The 18795-nt window shown below is 46.0% G+C and overlaps 1 protein-coding gene across 2 annotated transcripts; it reads right to left on the bottom strand.

Annotated features, from left to right (window-relative positions):
- Positions 1 to 1198: 1198 nt before the first annotated feature.
- Positions 1199 to 4346, bottom strand: SOX21 (SRY-box transcription factor 21). Of its 2 annotated transcripts, XM_026493474.4 has the most exons (2): positions 2870 to 4346; positions 1199 to 2803 (listed from the first exon to the last, which is right to left on the bottom strand). In XM_026493474.4, the coding sequence occupies exons 1-2, from the start codon at positions 3304 to 3306 to the stop codon at positions 2476 to 2478; spliced, it is 765 nt and encodes a 254-aa protein (XP_026349259.1). In that variant the 5' UTR covers positions 3307 to 4346; the 3' UTR covers positions 1199 to 2475. The 2 variants fall into 2 exon arrangements, with proteins under 2 accessions (XP_026349259.1, XP_057163653.1); XM_057307670.1 differs by having other exon boundaries at positions 1199 to 4346.
- Positions 4347 to 18795: the final 14449 nt, after the last annotated feature.

Below are 18795 nucleotides of genomic sequence, written 5' to 3'. Positions count from 1 at the left end.
TTAATTAGTGAATCAGGGTCAAACCAGCAGAGCCTATTTCTCACATTTCCAAAACTTTTCATGGTTTTTAAAATATTATTCCGTTGGGGGGAAACAATGACTTTAAAGAGTTGGGTCGCTTATAAAGACGTGCAGCTCCCAGAGATGGTCTCTGTCAATGGGGAAACTAGTTTAGGACTAGTTGAATCCTGTATCTTGAGAATTTCTATCTCGGTGGGTGGAAAATCAAGATCTTCCTATGGTTAATTTTTTTTTTCTCTGATAGTCTTCCTGGTGCCCTGTAATTTCCTTTCTAAAATGAAAATCCTTTATGTGAAAACTTGTCTAGCCCTGGAAATTCAACCCTCTCCTGCAGAATTTGTAATACTTATATTTTAATGCTGTTTAGTATGACAGAATAAAGCCTTAAAGAGGCCAAAAGTTGTACATGGTCGTTAGCAGTGATTAGCCTTCCAAATAAAATCTTAAGGTGTAAACAGGGAATATGCCAAAGATACGTGAACAAATTACACTGACTTAAGTGGTGGGGCTCTCCCACTAACAAGATAAAGTGGTCAGGCAACTTTCCTCTCTTAAAATGTTACTGGAAACTAGTGAAATGCTTTGAACGGTCTGGATGTTTTCAATGGGCTCTGTTCTACTGGCTCATGAATGCCCTTTTTTTTTTTTCCAAGATAATACAACTACTTGGGTTTTTTTTTTTATCTTCTTTCCTATTCACGATTAAAAATGTGATAAATCAGGTTTTTGGCTCTGAATAACAATGGCTTGATTTAGATTTCCTAGTAAATCTATTCAAAAGTGAAACAAAGACTGCCTTTGGAGGATACCTTACACTTCACCTGGACCAGGCACGTAAGGGCAATTCAGATAAAAATCTTGTTAGGAACTCAACAAGAAATAGAGGATTTTCTCTTTTCCCTGGTTCAGGCTTTATTTAAACTCTTTGTTCAAAAAAAATGAACAGAGTGATAGTCGGATTCTAATTTACAGATATAGTTTAGACGTCTAATATTAAATTAGAAGATCACACAAGAAAACCATTTACACATAAAGGTTAAAACCAATACTTAAACTTTTTAAAACTTTATATTACATAAAGTCAAAATGAAACTAAATACATGTTAGCCAACTTCATTCACAAACATTAGTCAAAATATATACATTTAAAAAGAAACAAAAAGCTATAATTGAGGTTCTTTTCTCTAAAATGTGTTTTATCATAATTTGCAAATGAATTGCAGGTAATCTAAAAAATAAGCTAATTAGGGAGGGAACTCCAAAACACATTTAAGCGGTTCAAGTTGGTGAAGAAATGCTAGCTGAAAATCAGAGACATCTGTCAAACAATTCTGTTTTTTTTTTTCAGTTTTGCTAAATAATAAATATATCATTACCACTCAGACGAAAAAGTCTGATTTAATCTTAGATAAAATTGCGATTCTGAAATAGTCCCGCAATTTTTAAAAGTTAACTTTGACATTTGCTCAAAATGCTTTAGAGTCTAAAACCGACTCAAATTTAGGGCAACGCAAATAACACATTTTCAGACTCCATGTTTTCACCGACATATACACATTTACAATCTTAAGGTGAACTCAGCCATAGGGGAAAATAAGAACAGTGCCTTTTATCTTCCTGTAAACTGTGTCAGAAATCCAAGCAAGTGGACTCAGGGAGACTTATCAGTTGTTTTTTTTTTAAGGGATAAAATCCAATTGACAACTTTCCATCTCGCACAGATTTCTTGTTTGCATTCCTTGCTCTTAAGAGCTCTTGCTCTCATTTGCATATGACGTGATAAACAAAAGAAAGCGTGATCATCTCACATACAAAAGGCCAGATTCGAGCCGGTCACTGGTCAAGAATGGATCCGGTCTGTGAGTTCTGCTTGAGAGAACAGAGTCAAATTGCAAAGTCAAATAGTACAAATAGGGAGCAAGGCCGCTCAGAGCCATCTCGCTCTGAGAAACTAATGACACAGATCAGCTTTTCCCTTGTGCCAGCCATTTCAGACCTAACACTTGAACAGAGTGCATGCGACACAGACCAGGAGGGAAAAAAAAAAGGTAATGAGAAACAAAAACAAAACCGACAATTAACTTCCAACAAACAAAACTGGAAAGCCCAACATGTCAAAAAGTTACTCCTCCACCTCTGTGGGCAAAACGCAACAGGTTCCGAAGTGCAAAGCAAACATCAACTGCTGTCGGATACAACCGCCCTCCTTAAAGTGGGCTGCCGAAGTGCGGGTCTGAAATGATCTGTGAATTCACACGCACACTCGCCCGAGCACTCGCGCGCTCTGCCACTCGCTCCCCGACTGTCATCTCTGCCTCCGCCTGCACCTATACATCCTATGTACATACAAACCGGGGCCCCCGTCGCGGGAGGGCGCACGGGGAGGCCGCGGAGCTCGTACCTATACATATGTACACGTGTGCACACCGGTCCTCGCGAGGCGGCCCCGCGGGGTCATAGCGCGGCGGCGTAGGCCGCGGGGTAGGGGTCCAGCTGAGGCTTGCCCATGCCCGGCAGCAGGATGTAGGCGAGCGGCGGCTGCAGCCCCGGGCTGGGCCACGCGCTGCAGTTGCACGGGATCATGTAGCCCGGGTTGCCCGGGCTGGGGTGCGAGTGCGTGTGCCCCCCGGCGGCCGCGGCCGCCGCTGCAGCCGCCGCTGCCGCGCCGTGGAAGGCGCCGGCGCCCGCGGTCGGGTAGCCCAGCGACGACGCGTACGGCAGGCCGGACGACGACGACGAGATCTCTGCCATCTTGGAGCCCAAGTCGAGTAGCGAGTAGGGACTACCGGCGGCGGCGGCGGCAGCGGCGGCGGCGGCAGCGGCGGCCGACTGCGGGAAAAAGACGCGCGCGGCGGCGGCGGCAGCGGCGGCGGCCGCCTTTTCGGGATTGGCGAGCAGCGATTCGGGCACCAAGCCGCCGCCCGCGCCCGCGTGCAGCCCGGCGCCCGACTTGAGCGCCGGGTGCTCGGCGTCGGCCACGCCGCCCAGGCCGTAGGGCACCGGGAAGGCGAACTTGTCCTTCTTGAGCAGCGTCTTGGGCTTGCGCCGCGGTCGGTACTTGTAGTCGGGGTGCTCCTTCATGTGCATGGCGCGCAGGCGCTTCGCCTCGTCGATGAACGGCCGCTTCTCCGACTCGGTGAGAAGCTTCCACTCGGCGCCCAGGCGCTTGCTGATCTCCGAGTTGTGCATCTTGGGGTTTTCCTGGGCCATCTTGCGCCGCTGAGCCCGCGACCACACCATGAAGGCGTTCATGGGCCGCTTGACGTGGTCCACCGGCTTGGACATGCTCTCGCCGTGCCGCGGCTGCAGCCCGCCGCCGCCGCCGCCCGGGCCGTCGCCCTCCGCCCGGAGGAAATCAATGTTGGCTGTCCGCGGGGACCCGTTCGGCCTGCCCGCGCTCGCCGGCCCCACTTCGCGCCCGGCGTCGCTCCCGCCCGGGAAGAGGGGGCTGGGGACTGAGCCCAGGGCCGCGCCACGCCCCGGGCCTCCCTGGTCTCTCCCGCCGAGCGCTAGGGAAAATCCTCTCCGGGGCACAGGTACTTCTCGGCGGTGCCCCCACCCCACGGTGGCAGTTTTGCCCTTTGCTTTCTTTTTGTCCTTCCTCTCCGGTTGTGTTTGCTCGCGAACTCCCCGCAGGTAGTCGCTGCCCCGCAGAACTCCCCTCCTCCTCGGTCTTTTCTCTCTTAAATGCAGAGCAGCTCGGAAAGTTGCGTCGCGAAGACCCCACCAAGTTGTTGAGCCGAGGAGCCGGCCGCCGCGTGCTGCCAAGTGCCAGAGGGGGCCCTCGGCGGCTGGAGTGTTTGGGTTCTCCTCGGTGACTTTCTCATTTGACAGTAGCAGATGGGGGTGGGGAAGGAGGGGAGGTGGCCCAGGAGGAGGAAGAGGAGGGGGGGCGGAGGAGGGTCCGGGCGCAGCAAGGGAACGGAGGGCGCAGCAATGGATATAAATACAAATACAGCAGCACCAGCCCGTCTTCCTGACTCGTGGCAGGGCTCGCTGGTGGGAATCTCCCCCACCCCCGATCGGCTGGGGGTTTTGGGGGGGAGATGTCGGCCGCCCCAGCACCTGCCTCGCGGGTCTTCCTCTTCGGCTGCAGGTCCGGGAAGGAGACTGGAGGCTTGAGCAAGCCTGGGGTCGCTGGGCCTCAGGGGAAATCCTTCCGGCTCGCCGAGGCGCCGTGTCCCGTAGTCCCCCGGGCCATGCCGGCTCCGCTTGCTCTGAGCTCCTCCGGGGGCACCGGCCGACTCGGGTTTCCGGAGCGCTCCGGGCGCGGAGGGCGGCGCTGCGGCGGGGCGGCGCGGCGGGCCGGATACCAGCCGCGTCCCCTCCTGGCTCCTCTCGGCCGCCGCCCGGCACTTGCAACTAACTTCGCCCAAGTTTCCTGCGCCGGCGCCGCCGCGCCCCTCTCGGCGCGCTCGCCTCGGTGCGTGCGCCCGCGTGTGCGCCGCGCCCCGGTTCCCTCTCTACCGGCTTCTCGGGCCAGAGCCTAGCCGGCGCCGGGCGGAGGTGCTGGAGGAGGGAATTTAAGGAAAACGCGCCATCACCTCTATTCGCAGGTCCGCGCTGGGGCTGCTCCCGCTTCCCCCACGCCCGTAGCACAGTGGGCCCCTTCCTGGCCCAGGCCGCCACTCCGCCGCTCCCGAGGGGGCAAGAGCCCTGTGCACGGGCTCAGGTGAGTGTGGCTACCTGCGTGTGCACGCGCCCGGAGCTGGCGCTGGGTGTGCATGTCCAGCCGCGACTGAGTGTGTGTATATCTGGGGGCATGCGGAGGAGGTGGGGCCCAAGACACCAGGAGGGAGGAGGGACCAGCGGAGCCTCCTCCCGCTCCCACACCCCCAGGACCGCGAATTAAACTGGATCCCCTCCGCCCCCTCCATACTCCTCCTCCCACCCCTTTTCACTGGAGAGCAGGTTGAGGCGAGCGGAGAGCTAGGAGCGCGCCGCGGAGTCTGCGCACTGTTTGGTGTTGGCAACCCCTGGTGTCATCCCGGCTACTCTGGCACCCGTCGCGGCTCTGGGATCCTCTGCCCGGAGGAAGGAGGCGTACAGGAGGAGGAGAGCTTCTCCAACTACGGCAGAAGAGGGGACGCACTCTAGAAAATGTTGGAGACTTTTCCTAGGAAGAATGCTCATTTTCCTTGGAGGTCCAGATGTTACTCGCAACAGATGCTGCCCGCATTTTCTTGCGCTGGTGATGCAAGCAGTCAGAGGTAGTGAAGTGAAACATACTGAGGAGGAACTGAGCGTGCTCTTGGCAACCCTTTCGGAAAGGAGCTCGCCCAGGCTGAGAATAGGCATCCTTGGCTGACTGTTCAGCTCTTTGAAAAATCTGGGTGTTTTGTTTTGTTTCTATTCTGGTCGACAGAGCCATCTTTATGCTGATCTCTTCAAGGTACAGTTAACTTAACACTATCTCACTTAAATGCACAGCTAGGGCGAAGGTGTTCACAATCAGTGTCAACCGTCGCTCTGAAAGAACAAAGTAAAACATACCAGTCACTCTGTACTGAAATAGCTTTATGCTGTTAAGCTCAGTTTTCTTTAGAAAGAGCAGTTTTTTCCTTATAATTGACATGATGCAAAAACAGCATGATTTTGTTTGCATATTTTTGTCCCTTGGTATGCTGCAACACACTCATTGCATGATCAGTCTGGAGGTTTTGTTCACAAGTTGGCCTGTCCTTCAAGGAGAACTTGCTTGCCTTCTTTCTTTGGCAGTTAGGATTCGACCTAGCCATGTGGCGTGTGCAAGTAGGAAGTTCTAAAAGCGGTTAACTCTTTAAGACTTCCCTGCAATGTATGTTCATCCCATACACAGACACAGAGACACAGAGCGTTCATTGATTGCAATTATGAACTTAAATAAAAACTGTTTGGGGCCATCAGATTTACTTAAAAGTTAGGCTTGTTTTATTGCTCATTTTTAAGAATAGCGATTATTGCTTTCATTTTAGTTTCTGTGACATGCAGAAATGTGAGCCACAGTGAAATGTGTGGGAGTCTGTATTTTTCTTACAATATCACATTTATAAATGTTTACTTTGTATTAGTTATGTCCTTGTATTGCTGAAACGATTGAACTGATTTCTGTAGAACCATACTCCTTTACAGGCTCTATAAAGCCACCCTGTCATTCACAGAGTCTGGGTGGAGTAACGTTAAAACACTAGCAGGTGTAATTACATAGACTAGAATATTAAATATACTGTTTTGTGATGATAAACTACAAAATTATCATCCCTGAGCTTTAACCCAACTTGTATAGTAGGTTTGAGACAAAAATATTATACACTGTCATATGAAGAACATATGTGTGGGGACGCAAGTCCGAAAAACTGTTATTCACTACACATTGTGAATGAAGTTGAATCTAATCATGAAAATTATCTTGACGTATACAGATAAGGGTTGAGAAAAGATATTTATATTGGTGAGTTAAAATATAACGTACTCTTTTCAAATTTACATTTAAAAATCCATTGTAACAAATTATTACTGTGGAAAAAATGTTCATCCATGCGATTGAAATGTGTGCTTATATGTACAACATCTGATAAAAAGTAAGATACATACGCTTCCTTGGATATAGTTTTATAAATTGTGCAGTATTGCCTGTTTAGTGATATTAAATGACCCAAATTCGAAAGTTCTTAAGTCCAAGAAGGTTGAACTGTAGAAAACTAAGGTGCTTTCCATGCCTAAAAAGAAAATGGCTCCCTGTGTGTTTGTTTGCCTAGTCACCAAATTAAATCTCACACATTTCAAAATAGGAGAGATCTGGTTTTCAATTTCGGTGTTCAGGGGATCAGTAGTCTTGGCCTACGCCCTTGCCAGCCAACGCAGGGCCTTCACGTAAGCTGGGAGGAAAAGGCAGGCAAGGCGGCACTGATACTATGACCCAGCATTCACACCTCTCCTCTGAATCCGGCTGAGCTTTTCACAAAGTTTTTATGCCATCCTCTTTCTTATGTGCCAAAATGTAAATTCAGTTTTAAAGTCCACAGATCTTATGCTTGAATTGATATGAAGTTATATTTCTGTTCTTTTTTTCTTTTTACCTAAAGATGAAAAATGCCAAGATATAGGAAAGAGAATAGTCTGAGTGAAAAGTGAAGGCAAAATAAACGGAAAGAGAATTATAAGTTCGATGGGCTTTATATTATTGGTTCTTGATTGGGGGCAACCAGAGATGTGGGTGTCTTATCAGTAGAGTCTGGGTGGGCTCTGTATTTTCCTTGTGGCCACGTCATACCCATGATCACGGATCTATCTCATCAGAAACTGAGAGGCAGACAATCTCTCTGGAAAAGTTTGTGAGTCTGTATAAATCCAGTTTCTTCTCTCCCCCCACCCCCAAGTCCTCCCCAGTAAATGGTCTTTTTTCAGTTCTAAAGCTTTCACTAGGAGGCAGCAATGAGGTGGTTGGGGAATTAAAAAAACAAAACAAAACAAAAACCCAACCTTGGCAACCCCAGACCTTTCTTTCTCTTTCTCTTCCACAAAAGAGAGGAGAATATCTGGGTCCCAAAGGAAGACAAGGGATCAGAATGAACTAAATCCTTTTCCTCCATCCTCTCTGTCCCCACTCCCGTACTGGATTTCCACCGAGCTGGCTCACCAGCACATTTTTCCTAGAACCACGGAGGTGGTGAACCACAGCAAAGAAAGCCCACTAGTGGGGGACCAAGGGGTGAGCAGAAGCAAGTGGCTGGGCAGTAAAGGTGACGCCTGCAGAGTGCAGAGGCTAAGTCTTTGCACCTGGGAACACTAGCAGCGACAGAGAACTTTGGGGTTCTGCTCTTAATCAAGTATAATGAAAGAATTCGTAAGCTTTCATACCTGCATAGAAAGGTAATACAGCCTGTTTGTCCGGTTAAGGAGGAAACAAGCAAACTGTGACAAAAGCTACCTTACTTGGGCTCTTGTCACAGTTTTCTAGTCCCACTCCTCAAGCTCCCTAGCTCTTCTCCCATCAGCCCTCAAAAGGGGGAAAACCCCAAACCTGGGGTCCACAGAAAGCAAAAGAGGCGTTGGGTCAGTCACGGCAGGGGCCAACAGCTGCACCTTTTTGAGATGTCTGTCCCTTTCTTCTCACTGCTCCTGCCATACCTGGAAACTGAGACTAGACAAATCAATCACGGAGACACTTTTTCTCATCCCTCCTTAGCAATGCTCACGCAGGCTAGCATTTGCAAAAAGGAGCTTTACCTAGATGACAGAGCAAGAAAAACAAAATTTAAAAAAGCGCTCTCTCTCACTTCCCTCCTCCCCGCCAAAAACACCTAAGGGAAAAAAAGACAATGCAAATAATCCGTGACAGACTCCTTCCCAAAGTACTGATTTCAGATCCCAAGAATTTCTTCAAAGCAATGGAGAGATTTACCTCTCTCAGGACGAGAGGTTCTTGAAGTGTGAGGGAGCCAGCCGTGAACAAACCCAGCACTGAACGAGGCCATTCGGCATACCCTGTGGCCCCTGTGATGAAAAATCTTTCCTGCCCGTCTGCAGATGAGGAGACTGTGTTCTGGTGTGGGGGGGTTACTTGTCAACTTCATCACCACACGGGGGGCTCTGGTTGATTCTGAGAAGGAAGAAAGCTGAGAGAGGGAGTACCCCTTAAGTGTTCCAGCAGGGTGGTCAAGAAGCCATGCTTCTGGTTTCCAAACTCCCCCTGCCTTACTGTCCCCCCTTCCAGCGTCCAGATGGCCCTGCCCTGAGTGTTTCTCCCTCTCAGCTCCTGTCTAAGGATGGGTCTGCTTTCGAGCTCATTTGCTGAGCAGACTGGATCATTTATAGCTATCATATAATCAGTTCTTAAGGTACCGTACCTTTTACATACACTATCTTACTTACTTTTTTAGGTGGGGAACCCAGCGTCAGAGCTGATGAATAACCTGCCCAAAGTCCCACAACCCAAAATGGAGGAACGGCCTTTGAATTAAGCTGATGTTCCTCACCACCACCACCACTCTGAGACCCGGCACAACACTCAGCCCCCACCTGGCACAGATTCTTCATTCCACCCACATCCTCAGGCCTCTGTGACTCACTCCATGCCCCACCGCCCCTCTGAGGGAGCGCCCAGTGGCAATCTCCCCAGGAAGGTGTTCCAAACTCACTGCAGCACCCCAATCACCAGAGGCAGTCTCTCAAAGTCCCGTCCTGGCTCCTGTGGTTCTCAGCACAGACCGGGTCTCAGCCGCAACCCACCTTCCCGCCCTCTGTGGGCCTCCCACAGCCAGCACCGAACAGGGGCCAGCCCTCCACCTCTGACAGCCGAGGGCGAGGGCGGCTGAAAGAGAGTCTCCTTCCAGTGATCTCTAATCTCAGTCTTTCTGTTCCCTCAACATAAGAGATGTTCCTTGTCCATCCCCCCTCTCTCCTTCCCTCTTTCCTTCCCTCATCCCTCTAGACCTTTCTTTTGTAAACTCCAAGCACACAAAGTTGGTATAATCGCAGTTCCCACCCGATTTATGACACACTCCCCTGTTTGCTCCCTCAGTGGTCTGTTTGTTTAATAAAGTAACAACGAATCCACCCCTCAAAATAAAATCTGCCAGTAAACCTGTATCAAACCAAACGATCTCCCCAGTGAACTATGTACTTGCGTCCCTGACCCTATGTCACGATCTTTATTCCTTTTTTAAAAAAAATTTAGCTATATAGTTTTTTCATCTATATGTATCCTTTAAAAGTGCATTTTTATTTTAATTTTTTTAGGTCATATCTATTCATTTAATTATATTGTTTGGATTCAATATTACTGCATATCGCTGAGTTCATTCATCCTAGATGCTATGTAAGTCAATAATATAAGTACACCGCGGTGTAGCTGCTTATACTCTCCTGTTAAGGAGCATGTGGGTCCTTTCCAGTTTTTCACCACGGGTGCTGGCTGCTCGAGGCACTCTTGTTCGTGTGTATTGTACCCATGCAAGAGATGTTACAGGCACAAATGGGAAATACGTCGTGCTGTACCCCTTTTCCAAGTGTGTCCCTTTGCGTTTCTGTTTGCTTTTGACTTTTTCCTGAGTATTCAGAGAAGTTGTCTTTTATATTTTGTCCCAAGTTTATGGTTATTATCTATGGGTGGGTTAGTCTTATAGGAGCTCTTTCTCCATTTCCAGAATCCATCTGAAATTGAGATAAGGTTTGATTTTTTTTTTTTGCCCTGTTAGGATACTCCGTTTTCTAGAACCATTAATTGAAAAGATTGCTTTCTTACACTGCTCATTAGTGCTACAATTGCCATCTGATGTGAGTCAGTTTCTGAGCTCTTCATATTGCTTCATATTATTCAGCTTTTCTTTTTTTTCACTAATATTGCACTATCCTAATTTCTGTCTTTTTTTTTTTTTAAAGATTTTATTTATTTATTTGACAGAGATAGAGACAGCCAGCGAGAGAGGGAACACAAGCAGGGGGAGTGGGAGCGGAAGAAGCAGGCTCATAGTGGAGGAGCCTGATGTGGGGCTCGATCCCATAACGCCAGGATCACGCCCTGAGCTGAAGGCAGACGCTTAACCGCTGTGCCACCCAGGCGCCCCGCACTATCCTAATTTCTGGCAGAACAAGTCTTCTCATCTTGTTCTTACTCAAAAGTATCTTGGCTATTCTTGGCCCTTGCATTTCCATATAAATTTTAGAACAGATTTTAGGTTCCAATATTCTTTAAAAACCCTAAATTTTAAAGCTATTTTAATTTTTAACTTGAGGTATAATTGGCGTATAACATTATATTAGTTTTAGGTGTACAATATAATGGTTTGGTATTTGTATACATTAAGAAGTGATCACCACAATAAGTCTAATTAACATCTGTCATCATAAGTAATTACAAAATTTTTTTGTTGTGATGAGAACTTTTGAGATCTACTAAAACCCAAACATTTTTTAAAAGATTTTATTTATTTATTTGAGAGAGACAGAGAGAAAGAGAGCGCACACATGAGTGGGGGAAAAGGAGCAGAGGGAGGGGGCAAACTCCCCACTGAGCAGGGAGTCCGATATGGGGCTCAATCCCAGGACTCGGAGATCATGACCTGAGCCGAAGGCAGATGCTTAACTGACTGAGCCACCCAGGTGCCTCAACCAAACATCTTTTAAAAGCCTTTTAGTTAAGATTGCTGTGATTCTTGAGGTTGATTTAAGGAGAACTGACATCTTTACAATTTTAACACTTGGAATCCATGAGCCTAGTTTCCTTCCCCTAATTTTGTTGTTCTTTAATAGTCTGAGTGGTACCTTACAGTTTTCTAGTAGAATTCTTACTCATTTATTATTCCTAGGTTTTTAAAACTATTTTTGATGCTATTATAAATAGCATATTTTATTTTATTTATTTTTCTTAAAGATTTATTTATTTGACAGAGATAGAGACAGCCAGCGAGAGAGGGAACACAAGCAGGGGGAGTGGGAGAGGAAGAAGCAGGCCCCCAGCTGAGGAGCCGAACGTGGGGCTCGATCCCAGAACGCCGGGATCACGCCCTGAGCTGAAGGCAGACGCATAACGACTGAACCACCCAGGCGCCTCTAAATAGCATATTTTAAAGATATCTTCTTAAAAAGATGATAGCTTTTATTTTTTTTTATTTTTATTTTTTTAAAGATTTTATTTATTTATTCGACAGAGACAGAGACAGCCAGCGAGAGAGGGAACACAAGCAGGGGGAGTGGGAGAGGAAGAAGCAGGCTCATAGCGGAGGAGCCCGATGTGGGGCTTGATCCCAGAACACCGAGATCACGCCCCGAGCCGAAGGCAGATGCTTAACCGCTGTGCCACCCAGGCGCCCCTAAAAAGATGATAGCTTTTAAATAATTTTATATTCTATTGTTGGCATACAGAAATACAACAGATTTTTGTATATTGACTCTCAGTGGCAACCTTGTGAAACCATTTTTAATTCAAGTAATTTATTTGTGTGTTCTTTTGGATTTTCTACATACAAAATCGTATCATCTGTGAATATTGAGAGTTTTCTTTCTTCCTTTCCAATCTTATACATTTTATTTCCTTTTTCTTGTCTTATTGCACTGTCTAGACTCCTCAGTTCCTTGTTGAACAGAAGTTGTGATAGTGGGCATCTTTGTGTTTCTCCTGACCTGTGTATGGCATAGTGGGGGGAGGAAGTCATGGTACTCTTTTTAGAGCTTGGGGCTGTCAATGATCTAGTTCAGTCCTGATCCCACTGTCACCCAATCACCCATATCTACCCATTTTCCTGGGATTCTGCTTGGTTATGCTTTTCTTACTTTGCACAGTTTGTTCAACCATCCGGTTTTTATCTCTAGAACAACAACAAGGCCACCTGGTTGGGTCCATGAACTCTGCACACTGGAAGAATAACTCCAATGGTATAAATTTCTGCATCTTCCATTCCTCTAACAGCCTGGCAGAAGTATTTGCCAAATATCATTGCTCGTTCCCTGCCTGGTTTTCATGTTAGACTGTTTGCCCTGTCCTGTGTTAGTGCCACTTTGGTAACTGCATCTTGCATTAGGAACTGTAGCCTCTATGCCTGCACCATTAGGGGCTAGGTGGTGAGACTAGTTTTCTCTAGCTTCTTGTACCACCATGGAGAAGGTCACCGCTTGTTCCAGCCTCAGTGCTCAGTGTATTGAGGACAGGACAAGTCCTCCATTTAGGCAAGTCCATGCCTAAATCAGGATGTTTGTTTCCCCAGCAGCATAATGTTTCCTTTCCTTGTCCTAGAGGCACAGTAAATATAACCCACAAGCAAGCAAATGACATTACTCCTTCTAATTTTTGTGACTTCTGTGTACTAAGGAGGATACAAGGCAGCAATCCAGAAGCATTGGGGAATGATGGTTCGTCTGATAGCAGTCTGCACCTAATCATTCCAGCTGCCTGAGAAGTTGACTCATGACCTCAGTGGACTTATCCCCCCCCCCCCCCCCCCCCCCGGTATTTGGAGAGCCGCATTGTATTGTAACGCTTTGTTTGTGCACTAAAGTGTTTCTATACACTGACTTCCTAGTTGACGTGTCCTTTTGTTCATAATCAGCCTCCAATTTCACATTCCAGTCAGTTGTCAGGAGTGGCCAGACTCTATGATCATAGGCATGCCTGCAGCGAGGCTTTCAAGGCACTTTTAAAACAGTATTTGACATTTATGCATGTACATTGTCTCCTAGCAAATACATCTATTGCTGTCCAACAAAGCCTGGTATTTGATAAAATTTGTCTTTGTTTATTTACTTGAGGCAAAGGGCCCTTTCATTGTGTCCCTGGGCTTGCTTTTTAATAAAATACTGCCTTTACTATCAGGACCCAGGGAAGTGAGTTAAGAGGCTGGCGACAACCTGACAAGAAAATATTATCTGATTGATTCATTAATAATAATTTGGAGTTGCTTCTTTTATTAACACAGCGTCGAGAGGCTGGGTTGCCTGCTCTTTGCTTTGGGTTTCTCGGCGCCCGGCCCAACTACTATTCCAGCGCCAGGATCTCTGGATTTCAACTATGAACTCATTATGTGGTCCCTGACTTCACTTGAAACATCCTAAGGGCAGAGACCGTATCTTATTATCTTTACATCTCAGCGCCTAGTGAGCCTCCTGGCGTCGAATAGGCGCGAAATAAATTGCTGAATGAGTGAGTCGCCCCACGCTCGAGGTCCGTGCGCACTCCGCCAAGGAGGGGTAGAGGCTCTCACCGCACGATTCGGGCACAGGATTAGGAAGCTACTCTCGATCAGTTATTTAATTAATTAATCTTAATGAAGTCTAGAGTTGTGCTGGAAATGAGGCGACCTCCGTAACGTGTCCGATACCCCTAGCAAAGCTCCCACGTTCTTGCCCTCTGTAGCCGGGGTACGCGGTCAGTATTGAGGTTCTTATCTCCCACTGCATCTGAGGACTCGTCTGCAGCAAGGCCCATAGCTCTTAGCTTTCCACGGCAGGAGCTGTTTCACCTCCGGTGTTTTGAAGTTCCTTGACTATCAAATGAAAATTTACAGTTGAATTAAATCAACATATACTTTTATATTTTTATAAAATGAAGGAAATACTTAAAGCATTTAAAGGTGATTGTACATCTCACTGGCTACGTTCTGAACACCACATGCTTTTTCCAGGCTTTTACCGTGAATGATACAGTTTTTAGCCTAAGAGCCTGAGGCAGTGAGCCCTCAGCCCTTCTATCCAGGGTGTCAGACTCACAGGTGTGCCAAGATTAGCCTTTTTTTTTTTTCAAAAGCTGTATTTGAATCACAAAGCAGGGCCTTGGGAAGAGGGCAGGTCAAAGGGGACTTAAAGATTTTGTTCTGCTCCTCTGCTGTGGCCTGAGTTTGTGTGTGCCACCCCCAAATTCATATGTTGAAGACCTAACCCCCAGTGTGACTGTATTTGGAATGAGGCCTCTACAGAAGTAATTAAGTTTAAAAAATGTCATAAGGGTACGGCCCTGATCCAACAGGGTCAGTGTCCTTGGAAGAAGAGACAGCAATTGGGGCGCCTGGGTGGCACAGCGGTTAAGCGTCTGCCTTCGGCTCAGGGCGTGATCCCGGCGTTCTGGGATCGAGCCCCACATGAGGCTCCTCCACTATGAGCCTGCTTCTTCCTCTCCCACTCCCCCTGCTTGTGTTCCCTCTCTCGCTGGCTGTCTCTATCTCTGTTAAATAAATAAATAAAATCTTTAAAAAAAAAAAAAAGAGAGACAGCAGTGAGTTAGCTCACTCTCTCTGCGTGTACTCAGAGGAAAGGCCACGTGAAGACAAAACCACTGACTGCAAGCCAGGGAGAGAGAACCTGCTGGAATTTTGATCTTGGACTTCCTAGCCTCTAGAACTATGAAAAAAAATTCTGTTGTTTACGACACTCAGTCTGAGGTATTTTGCTATGGCAACCTCCGCTGACTCAGGTACGTTAGAACTATAGTGTTTGATATTTTACATCAAAAATGTCTTTTTTGTATTATTTTTGTCACAGAAAAGCTAATATATATAACCCTCATCCACTGACAACTTCACATCACCTCACCCCAGAAATGAAGTAAATCGTTCTGGGGTAGATAATATCCTTCATTATTTTCAATGATGGAAATTGGTTCCATTTATACGTATAGAATCATTTAATGGCACCAACTGTGAAAATTGTAATATTTTTTATCTTTGCTTTTAGACCAGTGGAGTTCTGGGATTCTGAGGTGGGACTGAGGAGCTCTACCCACAGGTCTGAGGCAGGGGTCTTTGAGACAGGACTGGGTGACTCTGCACTGCTTCAGGTGATGATCCCAGAGGCAAACTTTGTAAGGGTGGGTGAAAAAAGCTACTATGAGCATTCACACTGCACTGCTTTTAAGGAATTATTGCAATTAAGTCTACATGGGGTTGGGAGGACAGACTGAGGGTTAAGTGTGTGAATCTTTAATTTTGTATAGCCATAGAAATTTAATGGGCTGCTTCCACCAACCTGTGCCCGATGATTACAGACTTTATGGCAGATGACAGATTGAGGCAAATTCTCTGGGACTCCTTCATGGAGAGAGAGGTGAAGTGTTAATAACTCACCCAGTGAATCTGGGCTTGTCTTAGTGAATGGCTTGACTGCACAGGACACAGCGAAAAATGTTATCGTGGGACTTGCAGCTTTCACCTGGGTCTCTTGGTCTCTGGGAGCCCTGAGCTTCCGTGTGAAAATTCCAACTACTCTGAGACCCTCTATTTAGAGAGATGCTTTGATAGATGGGACCGTTTGATTCAAGGCTTCTGGCCGTCACTGCCAAGGAGCTAGCCATGAGAGTATGCTGTCTTGAATCGTCCAGAGTGGCTCATTCACCCGCAGGATCCTGCAGCATGACCTTCGTCCGGCCGTGTGCAACAGAAGAATTGCCTAGCTGAGCCCTGCCCCAGTACCTGACTCACAGAATCATGAGCTATAATACAATGCCTGTATGACACCACGCAGTTTAGGGACAGCTCGTGATGCAGCCATAGAAAACCAGAACAGCCTTCATCTGGACATCAAAGTCAAGAGTACAGTAATGAACTAAATAAATCAATCTACTACCGTACAAGTTGATTCTGTTGAAGATTCCTTAGTGCCCTTTGACCTGGAGATGTCAGATTTACTCTAGCAAGTAAAGGAGGAAAACAGAGGTGGTAGTGCCTGCAGGGGGAGACTTTCTCTCAGTGCAAAGGAAATGGCTTCACAGCTGGAGGAAATCTGTGTCTGGCGGCCTCCTCCCCACCCACCTTATGACATTTAATATGGTTTTGCAGGAAGGATGGAGAAATTAGGAGCCCTATGCATAGCGGAGACTACTCTCTTGTAATCTCTTCTCCCTTTCAGTAATGGGCCTTAATTTTCAATCCTGAAAACAAGTTAGTCTTTTTTTCAGTCACTGCCTAGAAAATTTAATTTTCTCCTCCAAATTTTCTGAGAGTAGCCAGTCAGCCATATATACCTTTTACTCTCCACAGGAGAGAGACAAACGTTATATAACCATGTATGCCACTTTTCATCTGTATGATTATGGTTTAAAGGAAATTCTTTAAAAAACCAGTGCTTCCAATCTAGAGTATTAGAAGATCTCAATTAAAAAGACAAATACACAGACATCAAATATTTTATATTCCTTGTTAATATTTGTCTGGTGTCTAAGGTGGGCACATATTGCATGGTGCACTGGGTGTTATATGCAAATAATGAATCATGGAACATTGCATCAAAAACTGGGGATGTACTGTATGGTGACTAATATAACAAAATAAAAATTATAAAAAAAATAAAATAAAAAACAGAAAAAACAGAAAAAAACATTTGTCTGGTGTCAGCAAGGTTCTAGAGTCCCTAAGCATAGTCCTTGTTTGAGAGATTAAATTCAGGATTACGTTTCTTTTTCCTTTTAAACTCTAAATTTTGGATTTTATTATTTTGAAATATATGTGAATAACTTATCTTCATTGGCCTGAGAAGGTAATCTGTTATTTAATGAGAGCCAACTGCACATCTAACAATGATACTGTTAAAAACAAAACAGAGTAGCAGCAGAAGACATTCCCTAGAAGACATACAACCTTTACTGAAAAATTAACATGTAACAAAGGACGGTGATGACATTTATTTGGGGGTGGTTCCACCCCCTTTTCTTTAGCCATGAGCTTTTCACTTTCATCTCTTTGGGGGGATGTGTTGCTTAAGGAAAATATTAGTAATGTCTGCAAAGATGGATTAATAAATTCCATAGCCGACTGGACTCCTACTCAGCCTGATGACTCAGTGGTTTTGTGGTTTCTGACGTCAGCAGAGCCCATCAATTAAAATCCATACTGCAATTAATGAGTTTTTAATTATAAGCACTCTGAATAGGACACTACCATAGAGAATAAACAATACGTATTAAAAAGGCAGGTAGGAGCCGCACAACGCAAGAAACACTAAACCGGGGATCACACGTTCTGTGTTTGAGCTCCCTCTCTGCTTGGTTTCCAGCTTAATATGTGGAGCCTCGGTTTTGGTTTTATCAACTGCAAAATGGTCACAGTGCCACCTGGCTTAACTAACTTGCGACGTTGTTGCACAGGTTAGAATAAAATGAGGCAAAGCGAATGAGTGGTAAAGTGTTGTTTTTCAGAAAAGTAGCTGTTAACTGGCCAAACCAAGGGGAGAGACGGAGAGGTATCTGGTTCCCCTGGGACCGTGCAGGGAAGATGGCTGCACATTAGGTCCCGTGCAGAGAAACTTCCAGAGCCCCTCAGAGGTTGAGTTGGCTGGAAGCGTTCATGCTATTTTCCCCCACAGGATGTTTTCCGTGTTAAGGCACATTGTCAGGCTTGTTCACTCTGCCTCCTCTGTGGTCTCTCTGATGCCCAGCACCCTTCCTCATCCCTCCCAGGACTCAGTCATCAGAGCGAGCGGTCGTGTCATGTAGTACTTCTCTAAAGCTTCTTCACTAGGACATATTCTACCGTACCATGCAGTTCACCCATGGAAGGTGTGCGAGTCGATGTTTTTTAGTGTATTCACAGAGCTGTGCAACCATTACAACAATCAATGTTAGACCATTTTTATCACTAAAAGAAATGTTATTTTTTAAAACAGGAAATGTTATCCTCATTAGCAGTCAAGCTGCATTATACCTCAGCTGCCTCCCCTCCCCTCAGCCCCGAGCCACCACGAATCTACTTTCTATCTCTACAGATTTGCCCATTCTGGACATTTCACATAACCATGCAATAGGTCTTTTGTGAGGGACCTCTTTCACTCAGCACCATGTTTCGAGGTTCATCTGTGTTGTAACATCTATCAGTGGTTTACTCAGTTTTATTGTCGGCTAATATTCCCTTGTATGGCTGTACTACATTGTACTCACCCACTATTCAGTTGGTGGCCACGGAGGATGTTTCTGTAATGTAGCTATTATGATTACTGTTGCCACGAGCAGCTATGTAGAAGTGTTTGTGTGAACGCAGGCTTTTCTTTTTCTTGCATATGCCTAGGAGTGGAATTGCTCGTGATATGGCAACTCTCTGTTTAACCTTCTGATGAAATCCTCATCGGTAGAATGATAATGTAATAAGGGTCTTAGCTAACTGTTTAGCTATTTTTTCCAAAGCAACTGTAAATTGTAAATTTACATTGTAAATCCCTATTAGCAGTGTATGAGGGTGCCAGTTTTTCCACATCCTGGCCAAGCCTTGTTATTATCTGTCTTTTTGGTGCCAGCCACCGTCGTTGGTATGAAACGGCATTTCACTTTGATTTACATTTTTGATTTGCATTTACTCGCTAGCTAATAGTTTTGAGCTTCTT

This window comes from Ursus arctos, unplaced genomic scaffold (genome assembly GCF_023065955.2).
Source record: "Ursus arctos isolate Adak ecotype North America unplaced genomic scaffold, UrsArc2.0 scaffold_10, whole genome shotgun sequence".
In the NCBI taxonomy this organism is placed as follows: Eukaryota; Metazoa; Chordata; class Mammalia; order Carnivora; family Ursidae; genus Ursus; species Ursus arctos.
The sequence above is the reverse complement of the archived record's forward strand: the minus strand, read 5'-3'. Positions and strand labels throughout refer to the sequence as shown.

Excerpts from the sequence above, each read along its gene's own strand:
- SOX21 (XM_057307670.1), bottom strand. The coding sequence starts at position 3,306 with ATGTCCAAGCCGGTGGACCACGTCAAGCGGCCCATGAACGCCTTCATG.